The sequence below is a fragment of the Podarcis muralis genome, chromosome 2 (assembly GCF_964188315.1).
Source record: "Podarcis muralis chromosome 2, rPodMur119.hap1.1, whole genome shotgun sequence".
Classification (NCBI taxonomy): Eukaryota; Metazoa; Chordata; class Lepidosauria; order Squamata; family Lacertidae; genus Podarcis; species Podarcis muralis.
Genome location: NC_135656.1, coordinates 33,073,104 through 33,095,314, shown reverse-complemented (window position 1 = coordinate 33,095,314; position 22,211 = coordinate 33,073,104). Strand labels below are relative to the sequence as shown.

The following is a 22,211-nucleotide window of genomic DNA, read 5'->3' as shown; positions in this document are numbered from 1 at the left end:
GCCAGCATGGCGAATGGGAGCTGGAGTCCATCATTCGGTGGGCAACAGATTCCCCAGCCTTGGCTTAAGTTTGTTATTATTATTATTATGGATGAAGAAGGTGCCCTGGTTACTGGAGGGGGAGGCAGATTTTTCTCTTTAAACATGTTTATTATTACTACAAGCAGGTGCCATCTTGGAAGAAGGGACTTTCTCTCCTGCCCCCACCTTGTGTCTCATACTCGAGATGTTCCTTCTACAATAGTTCCTTTTGGGTCATATATGTGCATCATCTAAACGTGTTCCCCACTCTTCAGAACACGTTGATGTGCAAACTTGTGCAAATTTAATCAATTAATTCTCATGCAATTGATCAACTAAGATTTCATAAATCAGGTAACCTCTCTAATGCTGTACCCATTCATCTGCTTCTAGCTTCACCAATACTAGCTCTTTAATTTATTTATTCCTTATTCATTTCCCCCATCCACATCCTGTCTACATTTTGTTTCCCTTGACACTCCTTTCCCTCCCTCCAGATACCAAGTCCACCGTGGAATCAACGGGAACATCCTGGGGCCCCACGGCAGACCCTTGGGTGCCCGTATCTTCAGGGGATCCTCTAAGTAAGACAGCATGTTCTACCAATCAAGCCTCTCCAGGGCCCTGGAACCTTCCTCATGCCTCTTCCTCCTCTGCTTCCTCTTCCGATCCATGGGGGGTCAAATCCCTGCCTTCAAGTGTCTCTTCTTCGGACCCCTGGGGAAAGTCCTCCCCCCCTGCACTAGTTCCTGCAGGCACTGCTTCTGCTGCTGACCCTTGGGGAGGCACTGTGGAGAAGTCTTCCACGTCTGGTAAGAGAAGCTCCTTTTCACTTGTAGTCCTCAATGCTGTAGAATTGTCCGGTTTCCCATTCCTTCCTTCAAAACTGCCAGCTGCAATTTCCCCAACTCTCTTGCTTTATGTGAGCCATGTCATGTGCTGTTTATCTACTCAGCTAGGGTGAGAAGCAGGACGCGGGTGGCGCTGTGCGTTAAACCACAGAGCCTAGGACTTGCCGATCAGAAGGTTAGCGGTTCGAATCCCCGTGACGGCGTGAGCTCCCGTTGTTCGGTCCCTACTCCCGCCAACCTAGCAGTTCGAAAGCACATCTAAGTGCAAGTAGATAAATAGGTACCGCTCCGGCGGGAAGGTAAATGGCATTTCCGTGCGCTGCTCTGGTTTGCCAGAAGCGGCTTAGTCATGCTGGCCACATGACCCGGAAGCTGTACGCCGGCTCCCTCGGCCAATAAAGCGAGATGAGCGCTGCAACTAACAGTCAGGGGTCCCTTTACCTAGGGTGAGAAGCAGATCTCTCCAGGTGACCCAAGTGGCAAACCATAGGAGGGAGCCTAGAAGCACATGTTATAGAGATGGGACCAGCAGCTATCATGCCAGGTTGTGCATGTGTATCTCTTTCTATTGATGCGAGAGAGTTCCATGTGCAGCTTCACGTAACATCCTGCAGCAGGACCACCTCTTCTCTGCTGCTGCTGCTGCTGGGCTCCCAGTTCCAAGCAACAAACTGGTGATGGAGGGAGAGGATAAGCACATTCCCAGCCACCACTTTTTGAGAGCTCCCAAAGGGAATGCCTGTGGGAACTCTTTCCCCTGTTCTTGGTTTCCATTGGGAAGGACAACGTTGGGGATTCATTGTTAGCCCTGCTTTCCCCAAACTCCTAAATCAGCAGTGGTGTTGAGATGGGGTAGACAGAGCCAGTCCTACTCACTCAAAAGGGGGGGGGCAACTTATTTAGCGCCCCCTCCCCTAAGCTTTCTTTCTGTCTTCAACTCCTCCATAGGCAGTGCTGCTTTTGACTTGTTTGCAAAACTACCTGAACACATGGATCAGCCAGAACATGACAGTTCTGGGAAATCCAACAGCCCAGTAGGTAAGTGAAAGGGACAGGTCCTCCATATGCACTTTCAGGCATCATTTTGATCCTATAATTTTGATGGCTGCCATGGAGGTAAATTTCACACATACTACTCTTCTTCTCCCACTGCTTTTGTTTCATAGTATGCATCCTGCTGGAAAATAAGTCCATGGCTTTGCCCTTGCTTACACCTATCATGTTTTGATGATTAGTTCTAGCCTTAAAGCTCCAGAGCAGCTTTCCCTAACCTGGTGCCCTCCAGATGTGTTGGGCTACTATTCTCATAATCCCCGATTATTGGCCACAGGACCTGAGGTTGATTGGAATTGTAGTCCAAAAAATCTGGATGGCACAAGGTTGGGGAAAGCTGCTCTAGAGTTTCCATTCTGGTCTGATTTCCCACATTGGCAGTGAGTAGGACTGGAGATGGCCTTTCAGGTGGTGCCTTCCAGCTCTATGCTTTTGATGGGGGCTGATGCCAATGTAACATTGGGAGTTCCTAAGATGGATTTTTAAAAAAATGTCCATGTTATTGGAATGCATTACCCACAAAAGGTTTCTAGCAGCAGTCCCAATTTGTAATAGAGTTTGGGAGGGGGGGGGGAACGCCTTAGAGAAGAAGCTTTTTTTTTTTATTAAAGATATTTATTAAAGTTTTAAACAATAAAACAAACTTCACATTCACAACCAAAAAAAGGAAAAACACCATCACAATCAACCAAACCCCCCCCCCCAAAAGAAAAAAAGTACAGTAGAAAACCCCCCATACAAAATAGAAGAAAAAAGACATAAAAAGGAAGAAGCTTTAAAGTGGGACTTGAACGATGAGACAGCAACAAATGTGTGTTAAAGGAAGGCAGTGCTGAGCATTAGGACAATTATGTAAGCAATGCTTTATACTTTGAACAATGACACACCCACAGCAGCAATGGTTGTTGTTATGGGCAGCAGCTCTCCAGGGGCATTTAGGCACATATCTTTCCCTATTCTGGAAAATTAAGTTCCTTTTAACTGGAGATTGAACTGGTAGGTTGTACACCTGCTGATGTTAAGTCACACACACCCTTCTCCTGAAGATGTACGGAAGTGCATCTTTGGAAATGGTGGAATCTTAAGTATAAAGGATTGTAGCAGAAATGCAGTGTGAAATAGATTCCATGTCCAATGCGCTGGTTTTAGCCTTTTTCAAGCCCTAAATGGTTTCATCAATCTGGTGCCTCCCCCAGATGTTGTTGGACTACAACTCCTATTATCCCTGACCACTGGCTATGCTGGTTGGCTGGAGCTGATGAGAGTAGTAGTCCAAAAGATCTCAAGACCACCGACTTGTGGAAGGCTGACCTAGAGGATTCCTTCTCCTGTAGGAGCCTGCTTGGCCCTTCTCAGGCCCTTCTCCAAATGTTGTGATCATCAACTGGTGCCTCACCTTTGGGATACCTTCTCAAGAGAGATTTGCTTGGTGCCATCCTCCTTCTCTTTTTGATGTCAAGTTATCACCTTTGTATTTGCCCAGTCCTTGTAGTTCTATTAGAATGCATAAGAATTTTTGAGATGGAGTTTTATTGTTGCTCTGGCCCAGATTCAACTAAGCAGGCATGCTAGCAGAAGCTAATGCAAGGGCAATAGGACTTCCCTCTCTCCTCTCCTCACAACTCCCCCAAATCCATTCAGGAGGTTAAGGAGAACCTGTGCAGGGGGAGGAGAGGGATCATTCTGTTTGGGAAACAGAAATGCTTGCATTGACAGAATGATCAGAAGCACGCAACTGAGTTATTCCATTTGCTTTCTGTTTTCGTGTTTCCACTGTGGTGATTTTTTTTATTATATCTATCAAGCTATTGTTTTCATTCATTTCATCTTTTTTATCATTAGCCACTCTGAGAACTTCATCTGAAGATGAGCCAATACAGCACATCTAAGAAAGGACTGAATAATTAATTGATTAAATGAGAACCCAGCAGGAAATGTGGGGCAAACCATGGAGTATCTCAGGGATAAGGAACAGAAATAACACATTCTCCCTCTCTCTCTCTCATTGTTGGTAGATGTGGACCTGTTTGGTGACCTTATTCCAAGCACGAAAGAGAATGGAGTCAAGAATAAGGACGTTTTTGATATTGCAGGTTTAGGAGACTCTCTTCCTGATTCAAAGAAGGAGAAGAAAGACAGCAAAACGCCAGAGGCCTTTCTTGGCCCAAATGCCTCTTCTCTGGTTAATCTGGACTCCTTGGTTACAGCCCCTCAGAACCTGATGTCTCGTAATCCATTTCTGGCAGGTAGGCCTTATAGGCAGAATAGATCCATCAGCAATTCTGTCCCACAGTTTTGCCCAGAGTTTTGTAATGCGGCTGGCCCTACCATTAGGCCAACTGGGGTAGCGGCTGCCTCAGGCAGCAGATGGGAGGTAGTGTTAATGTGATGGACAGAACCGTGTGTGTCACATGGGCTGCCCTACACTCCTGGAGCTAGCCTACTGACCTCAGGTGCAGTGGAAGATGCTTTCTTATTGCCAGTCTAATCAGTTTGGTCAGTGTTTATATGTGGAATGGGGGGAGTCCATCTTACCATTTGCTTCAGGCAGCAACATGCCTTGTCTCAATCTTGTTTGGTGCCCACATTTGATTGCACTCAGCCTAGCACATTAGTTCCCCATTGTACAGTCCGCTCCCTAACGCCTGCCACACAGAGCTGCTATTCTTCTTCCCCTCCTCTTTTTACTGGGTCCATTTCTTCACTGAAACCAGTCCTTGTCAGAAATTTCAGACTTCTTCCATACTAGGCATGTTGATATTTGCCAGTTGCCGTGATTGGTGCTCAGGCCTTCTCTGCTTTTGACTCCAGAACTTGGAACTCAAAATATGTGGCAAAATGGGAACCCTCAGCAACACGTTTCCACACTTTCCTTATTTAACATTAGAGTGTTTGGGTCACATGGTTGTAGATACTGCCATATTTGTGTGCATTTTTAAAAAAACAGGGGGAGGGGAGCTTCACTTCCTTGGCCTCTGACCTTTGGAATGTTGTGCTGATGGCTTCTCTCCCTCCCTCTCCTTCCAGGTCTCAGCACACCTTCTCCCACCAACCCATTCAACGTCATGGACCAGCCCAAACCAACTCTCAACCAGATGCGGACCAGCTCCCCAGTGCCCACCATAGCTATGGGGATGACCATGAACTCCATGACCTACAGTGCTTCACTCCCTCTCCCACTCAGCAGCATCCCACCAGCGATGGCCCTCCCGGCCTCCATGAGTGCCTTCCCTCAGACTGGAGCAGGGCCTTTCCCAGAGCTACCTGGCAACTTGCCTCAACCTCTCCTACCACTGTCTGGCTCAGGTCCCCCGCCACTACCTTCTCAAGGCGGTATGAACCCTTTCCTCTGAGAAGACTCTTGTTGGTGTCATGCAAACTGTTCTCTTGCTCCTTCCCCAGCTGCTATGGAAAACCTCCCATGCAAAATGGCTTTGTGGGCACATTAGTTTTGATGGGGGTGGGGGAAAACGTCTCCCTGGAAACTCTTCTCTAGTTTCTACCTAAGCCAAAGAGATTCATAAGCAAGAATCTCCTTGTTTGGTGGCCTATAGAAGAACCAGTCGCTCCATCATGTTGAACATTGCCTGGAGTCTGCTGCCTCTGATGGAGAACTGGGACATCCCTGCCACTAGCTGGCCTCGTTTTGATGGGTACCCAGGAGATGGGAGGTCTTTTAAGAAGGGCTTGAGTTTTCAAGGGTCTTCATTCTCCAGTGCTTTTATGTTGGTACACACAGAGGCTAGGATAAAATAAAAATTAACTCATGGAAGATTGTCCCTTCAGAGGGAAGGGAATCAAATTATTTCGTAACCTGCATGGAAAACACAAAAATGTTTTGCCAAGGCTTGCAGCGGCACTACGTGCATGACAGTCTCACTTCTGGAAATCAGGATAGGTCAGCAAGTATAGCACTGTTATACATTAGAGGAGGAAATCCAATTTCTTTTTCCACAGTCACTTTCACTGGGTCCCTTAATGAAGGGCAGTCTCTTCCTCAGTTGCTCTTGTCCTCAAGTTACGCTATGGGGAAAAAAATACATATATTCAGCAGTCTGCAACTAGAAAACCTACCTGACTGTAAAAATAAACAGCAGCAGCAGCAAGACCAACTGCATATACATTCTTCTTTGTGCACCCTTCATTCTGCTTACAATTTTTGGAGCAAAGCTGATAAGTTTTGAGACTGGTTATGGGAAGGAGGTGTAACCGCATCAAGAACAACCTGACCACTGGAAGTCTGGCCAACCTTTTCTGGCTTCTAATTCTTGAGCAGCAAATTTGCCCAAATTACTAACCAGGCTAGAAACTTGCCTTGTAAAAAAAAAGCGCCCCTGAACTCGGATGCTCAGGATTATGAAGAAGCATTACACTTTGCACTAGGAGAGCACAATTCTCAGTTTCACTCGTTTCTGCCCAGATGTTCCTTCATTCCAAATCCGATGTCTCTGCCACTTGCGTTTCTGCCTCCTTCGGTCCGAACGACGTTTTCCTTTGACTCCTCAGTAATCATTTGAGGAACCCAGTTTCTCCTTTGTTATCATCATGGACAACCTCTTAGTTATATGCCTGATCACAGACTTTTGTTGCTGTCCCCAGCGCCTACCTCTCAAGCCCCAAACTCAAAAACATGGGATACCTGCGACTGAGGGGCACTCCAGAAAGTGCAGATTCTACAGTGGAAAAGGGTGCTTGAATGAACTTTGCGAAACTCACGAGGAAGTTCTGGACTGCTTTAATGGAGGCAAATGATGGAGGTCATTGTTTGAATATGATGTCGGGAATCCTGACTCCGTGATGATAAAACTTTATTATTGTGCTTGATGGCCTTGGAGCATTTCATTTTGGGGCTTAAACTTGCTTTAAAAACTCGAGAGAGAGAGAGAGAGAGAGAGAGAGAGAGAGAGAGAGAGAGATAAATGTATCAATAGGTGCGTTATCTTCAATTCAGCCAACCTCTCCTTCCAAGCTGGAATGGCAGAGACAGAGTGTATGTACAGCATGAAGTTAAATCCCAGTTACCAACTGTGTCTTAATCTAGGATTTCAGCATGCCAATACAAGATTCATCTGCAGGACAAGATGTTTGTGGAGCACTGATCCAGCTAGAATAAGCTTGAGGTGGGATGTGAATAGGGGGCCAGGCATGGAGAGCATTGTGGTACAATCATTGAAGTTTTGTTGCCTATGCTTAAGCAATCACCATACCAATACAACTTTTCTGGCTATAATGGAACATAAAGAGGGGGGAGGGAAATAAGAAGTCAATAAAAAGTTCAAATATGCTTGAGGTTTCACACTTCATAATGGATTTCTTTTCTGTGTTCCTTCCTTCTCTTCGGGTTTGATCAAAGGGGTCTCAACTAAGGTTGCACACTTTTCAAAGGAAAAGAGTGGCTTGTGGGGAGGAGGTGTCCTGCTGTCTTTTAATAGCCCAGCTATTTACTTCTTTTATGCCTGCACACTGCCTCTATTGGCAGCTGCTTCAGTTACATCTTTGTTTCAAAACTAGGGTTTCTTCTTTCGAGCTATACAGCCCACTCAATTCAGAGCCAGGCCAAAGCTCTTCGGTCTCGGTATAAATGGACAATTGCCATGACATGACAGCACCATTCAAATATGGTTATGTGACAACAGTACAAAGACAATTCAGAGTGTCAGCAATGTCCCTTGCCCTCACTCTCAACAGGCAAACATTTTCCCACCTGCCTGCAACTCCTTATGAGCTTGGCTGACTATTCACTGTTGGAGAGAGCATGATGATGCAGTAGCTGGACCTCCAGGCTGTTTTGAAATGCCTTGACGGTGCAAATGTCCTTATGCTAATTAATAACTAGAATCCATGGTGCACCATGTGATCAAAAACAGGTAGATTTTTGAGCTCTTTGCGCAGTCTTCTTTAGCAACCTGTGTTGACAAACAAGATTGTAGTCTAGTGGAGCCTTTGTCTTTTGCCAACTGCAGGAAGTTGAGTCCTTTCCGAGCTGAAATGAATGAAAGCTGCTAACTCAAGTTCAAAACAAATCAGCATACCTCTTGTTTGCCATGTTAAGGTAACAAGCTAGAAGTGTGCTGATTTGTTTTGAACTGCATTTGAGCGGCCTGGGTTTCTGCAGTCCATGCTAAAAAGAATAATATTCAGCACTGGTCTGTAGTTCCCCTTGAGATGAATGTAATGGAAAATTCACTGATGTTCTTGCTGGCAAATTAAAACCATTTACAGTCTTGCATGGCGGCATTCCCAAGGCATTTGTTTATTGCTTGCCAGCACAGGTAATGAGAGGGCATCACCTAGATCTTCCCCTGGGCAACAATTAACATGCTCTAACACTCTTTGGTTTAAAAGCAATCTCAAAAACAGGATTCTCTTTAATGCCTGCTACAGTTATTTCATTTACATTGGATCAGGAAGACACAGGTTGCTTCTATGCCAGGGCCCATTAGCGTGGCCTTCTATAATGCTTCATTAGGAAGTCCTGGTTAGCAAAAGAACTCTGCAATGTTAATTAAAAGTTACCTACTTATAGCTTCTGGTCATTTTGTTGTTTGTTCAGGTTGCTGTAGGAGAACATTAGTGATGAAACGCAAAACAAAATAAAACAGAGATTGGCATTAATGGTAATTAAGGGGTATCAGTAATCTTGCTGCTATGCTTAAGGAGATGCAATAACACAGGCAGAAGTTTCAAGCAAGCTCTTAATTACAAGCACAGGAGCCCCAAAAAGTCTCACTATAACTTTGGCTGTCCATACTGGAAAGGTTTGCACTACAGTGGCATTTTGATGCAAAATGCCCCTCACCCCAACCACCCATAATCAGATCAAGTATGCCTCTGGATACCAGTTGCTGCGACTCACAAGTGTGGAAAGTGCTGCTCTGATCTTTCCCTTAACCTATTTTGGAAGGGCCCAAATGCAGTGATTACAATAAAATAATCTCTTAGCTCAGTCACAAGAGAAGTCCTTTCTGTTTGACTCCAGCTATTGAACTTTGTAATGTTTCCAAAGGAACTTGGTTTTTTAAAACCATTCATTCGCAAGATTTAAATAATAGGTTTTGGTGAACCCATTACTCAGCATTGAAACATCTACATGTGTCACTGTATCCCATGAAGTATGTATACTATGCTAGTAGAAAGGTATCTCATCTTTTCTAAGGGCATTATTATAGAAATGTAGTCTAGATTTGCTTTGGAAATGGTTGCTGTAAAGTAAGCTGAGTGACAACCAGGGACAAAGCAGGGATGGGGAGCCTGTGGCACTTCAAATGTTGGACTACGGCTCCCATCAACACAAGCCAGCATGGCCAATGGTCAGGGACAATAGACATTGTAGTCCAACATCATTTCGTGGGCCATGGGTTCCCCCCACCCCTTGCTCTTAGGGCAAGAGAAACGTAGTCAAAATGCAGTTGTTGGAAGGTTCGTAAAGGTAAAGGGACCCCTGACCATTAGGTCCAGTTGTGGCCGACTCTGGGGTTGCGACGCTCATCTCACTTTATTGGCCGAGGGAGCCGGAGTACAGTTTCCGGGTCATGTGTCCAGCATGACTAAGCCGCTTCTGGCGAACCAGAGCAGCACATGGAAACGCCGTTTACCTTCCCGCCGGAGCGGTACCTATTTATCTACTTGCACTTTGACGTGCTTTCGAACTGCTAGGTGGGCAGGAGCAGGGACCGAGCAACAGGAGCTCACCCTGTTGTGGGGATTTGAACCACCAACCTTCTGTTCGGCAAGTCCTAGGCTCTGTGGTTTAGACCACAGCGCCACCTGCGTCCCGGAAGGTTCATAAGGATATCACAAATCACTGCTGCGAGAGGCTTAGAAATGAAGGTTGAGAAAGGAATGGGGAATATTTGTTTCCCCATATCTTCTTGACTCTAGCTCCCTTCATCTCCAGCCGGCATGCTCAGTTGTCAGGGATGACGGGGGGGGGGGGGGTTTGCACTTTAACAACATTTGGAGGGCCATAGATGGCCCACCCTGATATAAAGCAACAATAGTGGTGGGGGACGGAGGAGGATCTGTTTTAGGCTGTCTCTTGAGAAGTTAATGAATTATAACCCAATTATTAACGGGGTTTTGTGACTGGTTGCTATTCTGATTTTGTGAAAGCTTTTATCATAAATGATATCTGACAAGCACTGTGGCCCTCCACAATTTGAATCAAACCTTTAGGTGGATGAGATTAGACTATTTCAGTTAGATCTGTTTCTGCCCAGGCATAGGAAAAAACAGACTAAATTCCCAGTTTCAAATGGGCATGGGTGGGATTTAAATCTGATCATTAAGATGCTGACACACAAGTTTGTGGGTAAGTATACTCACTGACTTGGCAGTTCCCCAACCAATATGCTTCATGTCTTTTATATGCTGACAGTATATAAAGCTCATATTCTGTGCCACCACTCTGAAACTTCAGAAAAGGCTGCAGAGATTGGCTCCATCAGAGCTGTTGTTTTCATTAATGTGTCTAACTGAAAAATGCATAGGGCGTTAAGGAATTTGCTGCCCCAAGAAGTAGCGACGGCCACCAATTTAGAAGGGAAATAGACAATTTAATGAACATTTAGGCTATCAATGGCTATTAGCCATGATGTAGATAGGTACATGCTACCTCCAGTCAGGACCAGAATCAACATGCCTCTGAATACCAGTCCCTGGGGAACCGTTGTGGCACAAGCCCCCCATATTATCTTTTTGGGCTTTCCAGGTGCATCGTTCTGGCTGGCCACTGTGAGAAACAAGAAGCTCAGCTAGATGGTGTAATCCAGCAAGCTTTTCTGAAGTGGCTTGCCTCCCTGCTTTTTCCAGCACCAAGCACCATTTTTATTTGGACGGGTAGAAGTGGTGAGGGTGCTGTCTTCCTTCCTTTTCTGGCCCCCAAGGGCATTTTAAGGCAGGGAGTTAGAAGCAGTGATGTGGATGTGGTCCCTACTTGCTTCATAGGCTGTTTCTTGCATTTTGATTGATACTGTTTTGCCCGAATATAAGCTGCACCCACAAATAAGCCGCACCTTTAAAACTCAAGAAGAAGAAGAAGAAAGACAATACCCAAATATAAGCCACTCAGTTAAAATTGTGTCTTATGCTGGTGCTGGTGGTTCTAGGAGCTACGCGCTGCTTCCTCACCGGAAGTCCCGTAAAAGCCAATTTTTGTAAGGTTGCGAATTTAAGCCACACTTTTAACTTTTCATGGTTGGAATTTGGGGAAAAAAGAGTGGCTTATATTCAGGCCAATACGTAATAGGGGAGAGGGAACAGCAAAAGGGATGCCTGCAACACTTGCCTTGTAGGTTGCCTTGCTGCCTTGTCCTAACGGGTGGTGGTTGTTGATGATGATGATGATAATAATAATAATAATAATAATAATAATAATAATAATAATAATAATAGCAGCTCAAGGTGGCCTACATGGTTCTCCCCCTCTCCAGTATATTATCCTGGCAACAATCCTTTGAACCAGGTTAGGCTGAAAGACAGAGAGTGGCCCAAAATCGACCACATCCAACCAATAAATTGCTTTGTTCTATAGGAAGACCTGGTTGGACAGTGTTCTCGAAGCTACAAACATGAGTCTGACCAAACTGCGGGAGGCAGTGGAAGGCAGGAGTTCCTGGCGTGCTCTGGTCCATGGGGTCACGAAGAGTCGGACACGACTAAACGACTAAACAACAACATAGGAAGACCAGTACTGTACTTCCAATTTTGTTTTGAGCTACACCCTCATGGCAGCCATTTTGTGTCAAGCCACCCGCCTTGTGGCAGCCATTTTGTGACCAGTGCGCATGACATTCTCTCAACATTCCAAATATGCCACCGGGCCGAATAAAAGTTGGGTGACCTCTGTGAAGGCAATAATAATAAAGTTGCTACCATATAACCAGCAGGGGGCGTTTGTTCTGCTAAGAGTTTGGTGGCAAAGGAAGTTTGTTAAGCAAAGGAAGTTTGTCAAGAGCCATCTGCTTTCCTCTCCCACACATCACATTATAAAAAAGTATTTATTTAAACATGCTACAGTATAACTGTTCTATTTGTAAAAATTCTAAGTGGCTTACAAAGGGAAACAAATACACCCCCAAATGAATTCAAAAATACTTTTGTAAGAAGGGAAAGAACAAGAAGAAAACAGTGTGAAAAAGCCACCAAAGGTTTACCTAAATAAAAATAGCATATAGAGAAGCCAATTGTCTCAATTGATGCTAACGTGGACAGTGAAGCAGACAGACGCTTGAAAAAAGACTGCAGTCCTGTGCACTCTCTACCATTTGCAAAATAAGCTACATGAAATGCAGTAGGATTTACTTCTAAGTAGACATGGATAGGTGGGAATTGTGTGCCTAACTTCAGGTTTTCAAAGTGTTTCATGTTCATCATCTCAATAATCTTTAAAACAGCCTCGTATGGTAGGTCAGTAGAATATCCTCACCCTAAGCAGTGAAAGCCATGGCTTACCTAAGCTCCTGAAATCTGAATTTGTAGTACAGTGGTACCTCGGGTTACATATGCTCCAGGTTACATACGCTTCAGGTTACACACTCCACTAAGCCAGAAATAGTGCTTCAGGTTAAGAACTTTGCTTCAGGATGAGAACAGAAATCTGGCTCCGGCGGCGCGGCGGCAGCGGGAGGCCCCATTAGCTAAAGTGGTGCTTCAGGTTAAGAACAGTTTCAGGTTAAGTACGGACCTCCAGAACGAATGAAGTACTTAACCCGAGGTACCACTGCAGAGGTTTATCACAGATTTGAACAGCTGAATTCAAGCTGAAACTGGTTTTGAGGGGAAATGCCTCAAAATGCAGTATTGCATAAGAAATAGCAGGATAGATATGGATTGTGGCTAAAATCATGTGTAAACCACTTCCCAAACTAGCAGTGAGAGTGCACTGGATGGAGAATTAACCAGAGTGTGTACACAACCAAAGTCCCACTGAATTCAATGCCTACTTCTGAATAGACAAGTATGAGATTGAAGTTAATTTGTGTGATATTATATTGGTTGTGGCTTTCATATTGTTCTTAGTTTCGCTCAGACAGGGATTATTTCCGTTTGTTGCTGTTTTTAAAATTCTTCCAGTCACTTCGATTTCCTATCTGGGCCAGCTGTTGCCTCACCAATCCGATTTATGCCTCTCCTTGAAATATGCTGACTTAAATTTGCATTTTATTCTTTTTGCAGGGTAGAAATCAGGCTTTTGTTGCTGCTCTTCTATAGACGACACAGAGCCATAATTAAGTCTAGCCTCATGTCACAGACTACTCCTCCCAACCCCCAAAATCTATATATAAGGAAAACAAGCCCGTCTCTCTATCCTCCCCGGGCAACCCTCCTCTAGCAGCTGCCTCTGCAACAAAGTACTTTGTCTCCTACCATCTTATTAAAAAGTTCTATAAAAAAATAACTTTTTATTCTCATGGGCATCTCTGTCAGCTTCACCCCTCCCCCTCAGTATGCACAAATAGTAAGTCAATGATCAAACTAGGCACCCCAGGAGGTTAATATGCCGAATACGTTTCCCGGGCCTTGGATGAACTTCCTTCCTCTCCCGGTTCAAACCAGAGTCACACCCGTTCCCTGACCCTTGCTCTGGCTGGCGCTTCTTGCACCGCTACCCGAGGATCCGGAATAACTCCCACCTCCCAAGCCCGGCTATAGAGAGAGCCAGGCTCCTCCTCCCTAGGCGAGCGGCGTTGCCTGTCTCTGCCCGCCAAACCCGCTCCGGGGGATCCCTTTCAGCGCCGCCCTTCGTTGCCCAGCAGCGGGGCCATGATCTCCGCCCCGGTCGCGCTCTTGCGCCGCGCTGGGGGCCGCCTGCTGCTCCGCCGGGCTGGGCTCAGCCGAACCTCCTGGGCTCGCAGGTACCGGGCCGTGCAGGCGAGCGACGCCGCTTTACCACCCTCCCGGCCCCGGGAGACTTCTAGGTCCGGATTGGCGACGTGCTGGTGTTTGTTTACATGCAGATAGCAGCAGCCCAGCTGGCTGGCTGGCATCTCTGTTTTGGCTCCTTCCCTGCCTTGTCAGTCCCTGGGTGACTCCGCAGGGGAGCTTCGGCCCTCCAAATAGCCTTTGCATGGGGGCGGGGGGTGGAACTGAACAGGCTTGGCTGCTGCGGATTGCGCTGCACGTTGGCGTTGCTTGGCCCAATGCATTTAGCCCTACGGGGGGAGCGGTGGCGATGTGGTTTCGCTTTGGGGCGCCACCCCTATAGAAGAGCATGGCATGTGCCCTCTTCTCCGCCCCCCTCGTCCCGCCCCCCAGCCGACATAGACGGCGAGCTTCGCTCACTCACACTCAGACCCCCTTTCCCCCCTTGTAAGTAGGACAGGGGCGGGAGCCAGTGGCCCTCTATATGTGTTGTTTGGACTACAGCTCCCATCATCCCCTCCTCACACCATTGCCATGGGGCTGATGGGAGTTGAAGTCAGGCAGCGTCCGGAAGGCACCAGGTCCCCCAGTCCTGCAAATAGAGGAGGTTTGAGCTAAACGGCGCTTTTGAATTTCTGCTCGACCCTTCAGTATTTTTCCTGAGGGGCTCCATGGTTGGTTTCCTGTCTGGTTCTGCTTCTTGTTGCAGTTTTCGTTTGCTCTGCCGTGTTCTACTGCAGATTTATCCGCCGGTCTAACTAGTAGAGCGCAGAGAACATTCAGTTTCTCTTTCCGCCGTCGCGCTTCATTGCATTGTTGGTGTTGTGTTTACAGTTCCTGCTGCTCCCAGATCTCTAGCCACACCTACCTATCGCTTGCTTAGAGTGCCTGTAATATGACACTTGGATCTTGTGCTATACATCCACTGCACTCCATCCTATGACACATTTACACATGTTCTGAAGGAATATAGTTACTAGAGACTGTTGCTCTCCCTAAGTGGCCAGCTTAATCACTAGGAGAGAGAGTGGAGTACTGCAGAGGTTTCACCCTAAGATGGCTAGTTTCCACCGTTTTTAATACCTTCAGCTCAACCTCTTCATTATGTGGCACAGCCTTGATTGGAGATATTTTCGGGACTGCAAAGCTGACTTGGAAATTTTTCAGGATTCCAAGATCTTTGTATCATCTTTCACACACCCCTCCCTCTTGACCTCAGAATTGCAAGGCCTTTTTTTGGTTATGTAACTCAAAGGTCATGGTCTCTGCCATCCATGGGGCCTTTATGATCTAGGCAAATGGACACAACTGTGCAGGAACATGCAGTTTCATCTCCCAATTTTAATCTGACGATTTGCCTAAATCAAATTCCTGTTTATAGCCACCAGTCACTGGAACTTGCTTTTCCTGACTTTGGTAACTTTGCAGAGCTACCTTTCCCAAGATTCACCCATTCTTCTCTCATTCGTACAAATTTTATCGATTACATTAAAGACAGTAATACTATAAAGAATTAACAGTATGCATGAATATATTCCAGACCCATTTTGCAAAATAATATGTAACTTAATACAGTATAGTCTGTGATGCAGGTGTATCCCTAACCATACATTCAGATGAAGACACCTGATTGTTAAGTGCACAAGGTCCTTTTTAAAAAGGTGCATACATGTAAAACACTTGAGGTTTAGACCTAAAACATGACACATATAGCCTTAAGATACATCCTATGAGATATATAATGTAGTGTTGAGTCTCCCGAAATACTTTAAAACGGTCTCTGTATTTTCTTCATTCCTTTCAAAGGAGCTGAACTGAAGCTTTTCCAAGACTGCACTTGCTCCACCCTCTGCAGGAAAAGTGAATTCTGATTGGTTAGACACAAATCACGTTTCCGGAATGTGGGTGGAGTCAACGCTATTTTGAAAATCCGCATCTCTGGTGTGGTTTCCTTGTGATGGCAAGGGTAATCAAGTGACTTTGAGGAAGAGACGAGAGAGGCTTCTGGTCAAATTTTAAATAGAAGCAAGAGCAGGGAGTCTGCAAGGCATTTTCTACTTAGCCGTGTTTAACAGAACTATGATTGTTCTGAAATGTGAGATCTATTTACATTAAGTGAAGCTGTGCTGCTTTAGAAATAACGGATATCTGAATATAAGGGATGTGTGGCAGCTTTAAAGAGGAGACAGCTTGATGTCGTAGTCCAGTTTGGTTGTGTACCTTCAATTTCCTGTGGGGCTGTTTGCTCTTAGAACTCTCCTTTAGATCTCAACTGTAGCTTCAGGAACTGGTACCTGAATTTGCTTTGCTTTCTTCATCCCTCTCCATTCTCTTTTCCTTTCGTACTGTGCCTATTAGACTGTGAGCCTGTGGACATGATGGTCTTACCTTTTAATCTCTGCACAACACTTTTAAACACAGTGTAAGTGATAATGAATACTTTAGAATCAAGACATTCCTGGGCCAAGGAATTATGAGCATGTGGCCTATTGCGAGTGCATTATAATAACATACGACAGAGATAATAATTTGGGGGAAATGTATACATTGACGGAAAGCTTGGGAGCAATAAAGAGGAGATGTGTTTGTGGAAGGTCTTGTAAATTAAGGCGAGGGAGGGAGAATGGATGAGGTATAACTGAAGGCTGTGAATGGCACATGGCAGTGGCTCAGTAGGGCTTCAGGGAAGAGATACTATTAGATCTACCTGCAGGTGCCAGGACTTCTGCATGTCTTGGGCTATAGCCAAAGTTTGCTCCAATCAACCAAAGCTGGTAAAAAAAAAAAGGTAAAGGACCCCTGGACGGTTAAGTCTAGTCAAAGATGACTATGAGGTTGCGGCTCTCATCTCGCTTTCAGGCCGAGAGAGCCGGCGTTTGTCCACAGACAGCTTTCCAGGTCATGTGGCCAGCATGACTAAACCACTTCTGGTGCAACGGAACACTGTGATGGAAACCAAAGTGCATGGAAACGCCGTTTACCTTCCCGCCGCAGCAGTACCTATTTACCTACTTGCGCTGGTGTGCTTTCGAACTGCTAGGTTGGCAGAAGCTAGGACTTAGCAACGGGAGGTCACTCCATAACAGGGATTTGAACCGCCGACCTTCCGATCGGCAAGCCCAAGAGGCTCAGTGATCACAGCACCACCCGCGTCCCTTTTACCAAAGCTGGTATTGTGAACCTAACATGAGAAAATCCCTGTCATGCAGCAGCTGAATCACTGGACAAGGAGAGACGCTTTTCTTTCAGCTGTGGCGCAGCTCCCTCACAACCACAACAACACTTGCTGCCATAGGCCTCTTCCAAGAGGGAGCTCCACCCCAAGGGAGGTTCTGTGCCTGAAGTCAACAGGCATGGTATACCTTGGGGTTGGCAGCAGGCCCCAGAGGATAGCCCCAGGCTTCAGTTTCATTGCTCGCAGTCCTAGGCTTGCTTCTTCAGACAGACAAGCCTACATTGTTTACTAATATAATGCAGACCGAGTCTGTGCAGATGCTGATCTCATTGAGAGGTGTGTCGGCCTCACAGAGAGGCCTGGCACTGGAGCTAATCCAGATCTTAGCGCTATGGGGATTAGCCTAGCTAATAGCCTTCTGTCTGTGTTTGGTGTTGCAGATCTATACAACTGAGAGCAGCCTTGGCCATGGCCACGGGAGGGAAGGGCAGCCAGTCTAGCACTGCTCGTCCCACGAACCGTCTGATCTACGAGAAGTCTCCTTACCTCCTTCAGCATGCCCATAACCCTGTTGACTGGTAAGAGATGCTTTCTTTTCATGGGCTGAGAGGAGGGAGGCATGTTGGGTGGGCTTTAGGGAAAACAAACTCGGAATTTCAGGGATGCTTTTCTGCAGGAAATAGAGCCTTCCTCTCCCACTCTCAGCTGCTCCCAAGCCTCCTATTCTCCACCTCATTTCACCTTTGCTTCTACATGGTTCTCTCTGACCTCTTTCAGTCTCCCCCTAAACATACTGTTTCCAGGAAGCTTTTTCCTTAACACTTTCTGTAGTCTCATCCTCTACTGAAACAAAACTTAGGAATGTAGATCTATGTTTGTTTCCATAACTACCCCCTAAACAGATTTTTGAAAACTTCCTCCTCCTCCTCCTCCTCCTCCTCCTTCTTCAGACAGACGTTTAAGGTGTGATTTTTCCATTCTTTGAATGGTCTTTTATGCTACTCAGTCCTTGCTGCTGCTATTTTGAGTTCCGATTAACATTGTCCTTAAAAAAATATGTATATGATGATCTCTCTTACTGTACACTACACTGAGTACATCTTCTTATAGGGCATAACTGAAATGAATGAATACACAACTAATAAGTGAGTTATGTGACGTTTGTTTGGCTTTGGGTGCTGACTTCCTACCCTGAGCTGAGTACACAAACTTACAATGCTACTGAAGATCAGAAACATGTTTGTGCTTTATTTTTCAAGGCTTAAGCTCCCTCGCTGACTGCACTGAAGCTGTTATATCATGGCTTAGTAAGCCTTTTTGCCTGCTCACAAAACCTCATGGCTCCTGCCCTTGTGAGAAGGGACTTATGGGCAGAAGGCTTGTTCCAACTTGGCATCCACACCTGCCCCATGTTCTGCAATACTTCTGCAGTTTTGACTATGGAACTAGAGCCTCTAAATCTGCTGTTGTACAACATGATTCCCCCCAAAGTGCCCGCAGAATAGAAGTGAGATGCTTCCTATAGTTGTTCAACACCCAGAGAGCTACTTCTAATTTCTAGTGGTCCATGGGGATTTTAAACCAACAATCCTAAGTAAGTATAGCTAGTCTTCTGCCAAATGATCCTCAACAGTAACACACACACACACAAACACTAACATGCTAGGAGATCAGCCAGGTGTTTCGGCCTGCACAGCTGGGTGTGTCTATAGGTAAATGGTAAAGGTAAAAGACCCCTGGATGGTTAAGTCCAGTCAAAGGTGACTATGGGGTTGCGGTGCTCATCTCGCTTTTCAGGCTGAGTGAGCTGGCATTGGTCCGCAGACAGCTTTCCAGGTCATGTGGCCAGCATGACTAAACTGCTTCTCGTGCAACGGAACACTGTGATGGAAACCAGAGCGCACGGAAACGCCATTTACCTTCTCGCCGCAGCAGTACCTATTTATCTACTTGCACTTTGACGTGCTTTCAAACTGCTAGGTTGGCAGAAGCTAGGACAGAGCAACGGGAGCTCACCCCGTCGCAGGGATTCGAACCACTGACCTTCCAATCAGCAAGCCCAGGAGGCTCAGTGGTTTAGACCACAGCGCCACCCGCGTCCCTTTTTGGGTGTGGTTATAGCAGTGTAGCAAACACATCATCTACAGACATAGTGGCAACTGAAAAGACCTTGTGTGTAATGGGAAGGATCAGGGTTTAATCAAAGAACTGCTTAATATCAACTGCTTGCATTAAAAATAGGCATATCGATTTGAGTGATTATAGACACAAATCCTGGCATATTTCTCCTCTTTCTCTTCCCCTCAGGTATCCTTGGGGACAGGAAGCCTTTGATAAAGCAAAGAGAGAAGATAAGCTGATATTTCTATCTGGTAACAAATGAACTTCTTTTTTTTATGCTACCCCTGCATGAACATTCACAACTTTAAAAAGCACATGCACATATCTGTGAGTTCATAAAAGCATAGGGAAGAATGTCTCCTTCTTCTCCTCCTCATTTTAATTTTATTCCATTCTTTACATACAAAGGAAAAAGCAACAGTGAGGAAACAACCCCTGCTTTCAAGCTTAAAAGACACGACATGAAAAGAAAAAGGGATGGGGAGGGAGAAGGGGAAAACAAGCAGAGTCCGGCACCAGCTCTGATAGTTACAGTTCTTGCAGCAACCAGCTGGCATGGAGGCTCCCAGGTAGCCTGGCAGAATGGCTATTGCTAGGTTTCAGCTGAGGAACAGTCAAAGGCAGCTGGTCTCTCAGCAGGGCCCATGAAATAGCCTTGCTTCCCTCCTCTCCATCTGCTGCAGCCTGACAGAAAGGCTGCTGCGAAGTGACAATGCTTACTTACTTGAAAACTGCTCGAAACATGAAACAAATGTTTGCGCTTGGAGGAATAAATGTCGTCCAAATTGGGTCCTCATCTGCTGGGCGCTCCCTTGCTTTCAATGAGCTGCTTTCTGGGAGAAGGCGGGGCAATATTTTTCCTGGCCTTGTAGTTTGCATCTGCAAAAGAAGAGCACAGGAAATACTTGTGAGGATAAGCTGCTCAGCCTACCTACCTTGTGAAGCTCATAAATTTACTAGTGGAGGAGCAGATCTGGTATCTGGGAATTGCTCCAATTTGTTGTTTCAAGCAGATGGGGATTTGGAGCTTGGGTGAAGAGACACGTTAGAGTAATACTGGGAGTCTTGGATTTCTTCTTTTAAGCAATTCTAACAGCACAGGGCTATGCATGTTTTCTCAAAAGGAGGAGTGGAATCTAAAAATATTTCTTCCCCTCCCCTGACCTCCTCCTGCTTTTTGAATTTACATTATAAGCAACTAAACTTACAGAAGTTTACTATAGTATGGGGATAACCCTCCAAGTATTATATGACTATAACTCCCACAATCCCTTGCCATTGGCACTGCTGGCTGGGAATCATGGGAATTATAGTCCAACAACATCTTGAGGTCACCACATAGGCTACGTCTCCTACGAACTTTGCTGGGGTTTAGAAGCCTTGCATCGTTTATAGCCAACATTGAGCCATGAAAGGGCAGCTCTCTGTTTGTTCTCATGTTTGTACATGCAGGTCCCATTAGCAAAATGCTTGTTAAAGGAAAATTCACTTATCCAAACATGAGGAATTAGGACTCAAACTTTGCTACGCACACTGCAGATTCAGATATCCAAACAGCTGGAAGTGCGTGCAGTGCGTGCAATGATGCAGCCTTAAATAAGCATTACCTTTTGTGTTTTGCTGGTGCATGGCAGCTGTTTTGCCAGAAACTATGGTTGGGAAGGAAGGGGGAGAGATCAGACAAAATAAGGGAGCATTTCCCCCTTCCATGTTTGCCTTTTGCAAGGTTTCAGAGGGTTTTCTCCTCATTTTGGGGTCAAAATTCTGTGGCTCACAATGCATTAGAAATTTCCCCTTAGGAATAAATGGAAATCGTCCATTTGTTAGACAGATGCTCGCCTAACAATCAATTTATTGAGAATGCATTGTGCTTTAGCTTTCTGCTAAAGCAGGCACGACCAGTGTGGTGCCCTTCAGATGAGGTCATACTACAACTCTCTTCTGCCCCAGCCATGGGGATGATGGGAGTTGTAGTACACCAAGGTTGGCTAGCCCTTTCTTAAAGCCAACTCCTTGTCCTAGCCTGCTGAGTTGCTTGAATTATATACTTTTCTGTTTTGACTTTTCTTGCCCCCCACTCCTCCCTGGGTACAGCAGGGCCTTCTCCTTCGGTGAGCCTTTCTTTAACCGCCGGCGTTTGTTTTCAGTTGGCTACTCGACCTGCCATTGGTGCCACGTGATGGAGCAGGAATCCTTCCAGAATGAAGAAATTGGCCAGATTCTGAACGACAACTTTGTGTGCATCAAGGTGGATCGGGAGGAGCGGCCGGATGTCGATAAAGTCTACATGGCCTTTGTGCAGGTCGGGAGCAGGAATGAGCATAGCAAACGGAAGATGACTGTTGCTCCTAGAGGCAGATGTTGAAGAGAGCCATCTCTTTTGTTTTCCTCCTGCAGGCAACCAGCAGTGGTGGAGGTTGGCCCATGAGTGTGTGGCTAACACCTGATCTCAAACCATTTGTAGGCGGGACCTATTTCCCTCCCGAGGATGGAATTTACCAGGTTGGCTTTCGGACCGTTCTGCTTCGCATCCTAGAGCAGGTATGGAGTCCGGCATCCAGGGTCATGGGATTGGTTGAGGTCCTCACTGGAGCGGTACACCGGGGACCACACTGTACTCATTCCCATAGTGTCAGGCGTCAGGGAATCCGATTCCCCCACGGTAGGCTGCTGGGAATAGATAAGACAGGGAAAGTTCCTACCAATGTCTTTTATTCAATATTCACAGAGAGAGGCTTAGAAATGCTGCCTTTTGGAGTAATGGGTGTTGCTCTGAGTAAATCTCTACATCCCCTTTCTCTCCACTTCCTCAATCGTCAACAGCACAACCCACCTTATGGTGGCCGCTTAGGGTCATTTGTCTCCAAGCCCTTTGCTCTCCTACTTTTTTTTTATTTTTTAAAAATATAAATTTCTATTAGTTTTTTTTAACATAACATTTTCAACAGTAATTAAACATACTTTTACATCTTATACAATATTTTTTTGACTTCCATCAATCATGTCTGAAAATTTCCCAATCTATTCACTTAATATACATTTCTCACATTCACTGTTACCTTTAAATCTTATAACTAATATCTCTGTTCTTTCTCTACTTTGCAATATTTCATATATTTCTCCTTACA

The 22,211-nt window shown here is 45.6% G+C and overlaps 2 protein-coding genes across 14 annotated transcripts in view; both read left to right on the top strand.

The window, feature by feature from the left end:
* The window catches only part of EPN3 (epsin 3), a 34,365-nt gene extending 27,156 nt beyond the window's left edge, over positions 1-7,209 (top strand). For 7 of the 10 annotated variants that reach the window (XM_077924155.1, XM_028716669.2, XM_028716680.2 and 4 more), the window contains 4 exons: positions 519-833; positions 1,821-1,910; positions 3,941-4,171; positions 4,953-7,209. In XM_077924155.1, coding sequence (XP_077780281.1) covers positions 519-833; positions 1,821-1,910; positions 3,941-4,171; positions 4,953-5,278 — 962 coding nt within the window. In that variant the 3' untranslated portion in view covers positions 5,279-7,209. The remainder of the gene's footprint in view (positions 1-518; positions 834-1,820; positions 1,911-3,940; positions 4,172-4,952) is intronic. The other 3 variants (XM_028716684.2, XM_028716701.2, XM_028716693.2) reach the window with 3 other exon arrangements.
* A 6,435-nt stretch (positions 7,210-13,644) lies between these two features.
* The window catches only part of SPATA20 (spermatogenesis associated 20), a 49,498-nt gene continuing 40,931 nt past the window's right edge, over positions 13,645-22,211 (top strand). The window contains exons 1-5 of one of the 4 annotated variants that reach the window (XM_028716643.2): positions 13,645-13,780; positions 17,403-17,540; positions 19,270-19,334; positions 21,231-21,385; positions 21,481-21,624. In XM_028716643.2, the coding sequence (XP_028572476.2) occupies positions 13,689-13,780; positions 17,403-17,540; positions 19,270-19,334; positions 21,231-21,385; positions 21,481-21,624 (594 nt within the window). In that variant the 5' untranslated portion in view covers positions 13,645-13,688. Of the gene's footprint in view, positions 13,781-13,819; positions 13,844-14,372; positions 14,395-15,798; positions 15,883-17,402; positions 17,541-19,269; positions 19,335-21,230; positions 21,386-21,480; positions 21,625-22,211 lie in introns of those variants that run through there. The other 3 variants (XM_077924152.1, XM_028716658.2, XM_028716652.2) reach the window with 3 other exon arrangements.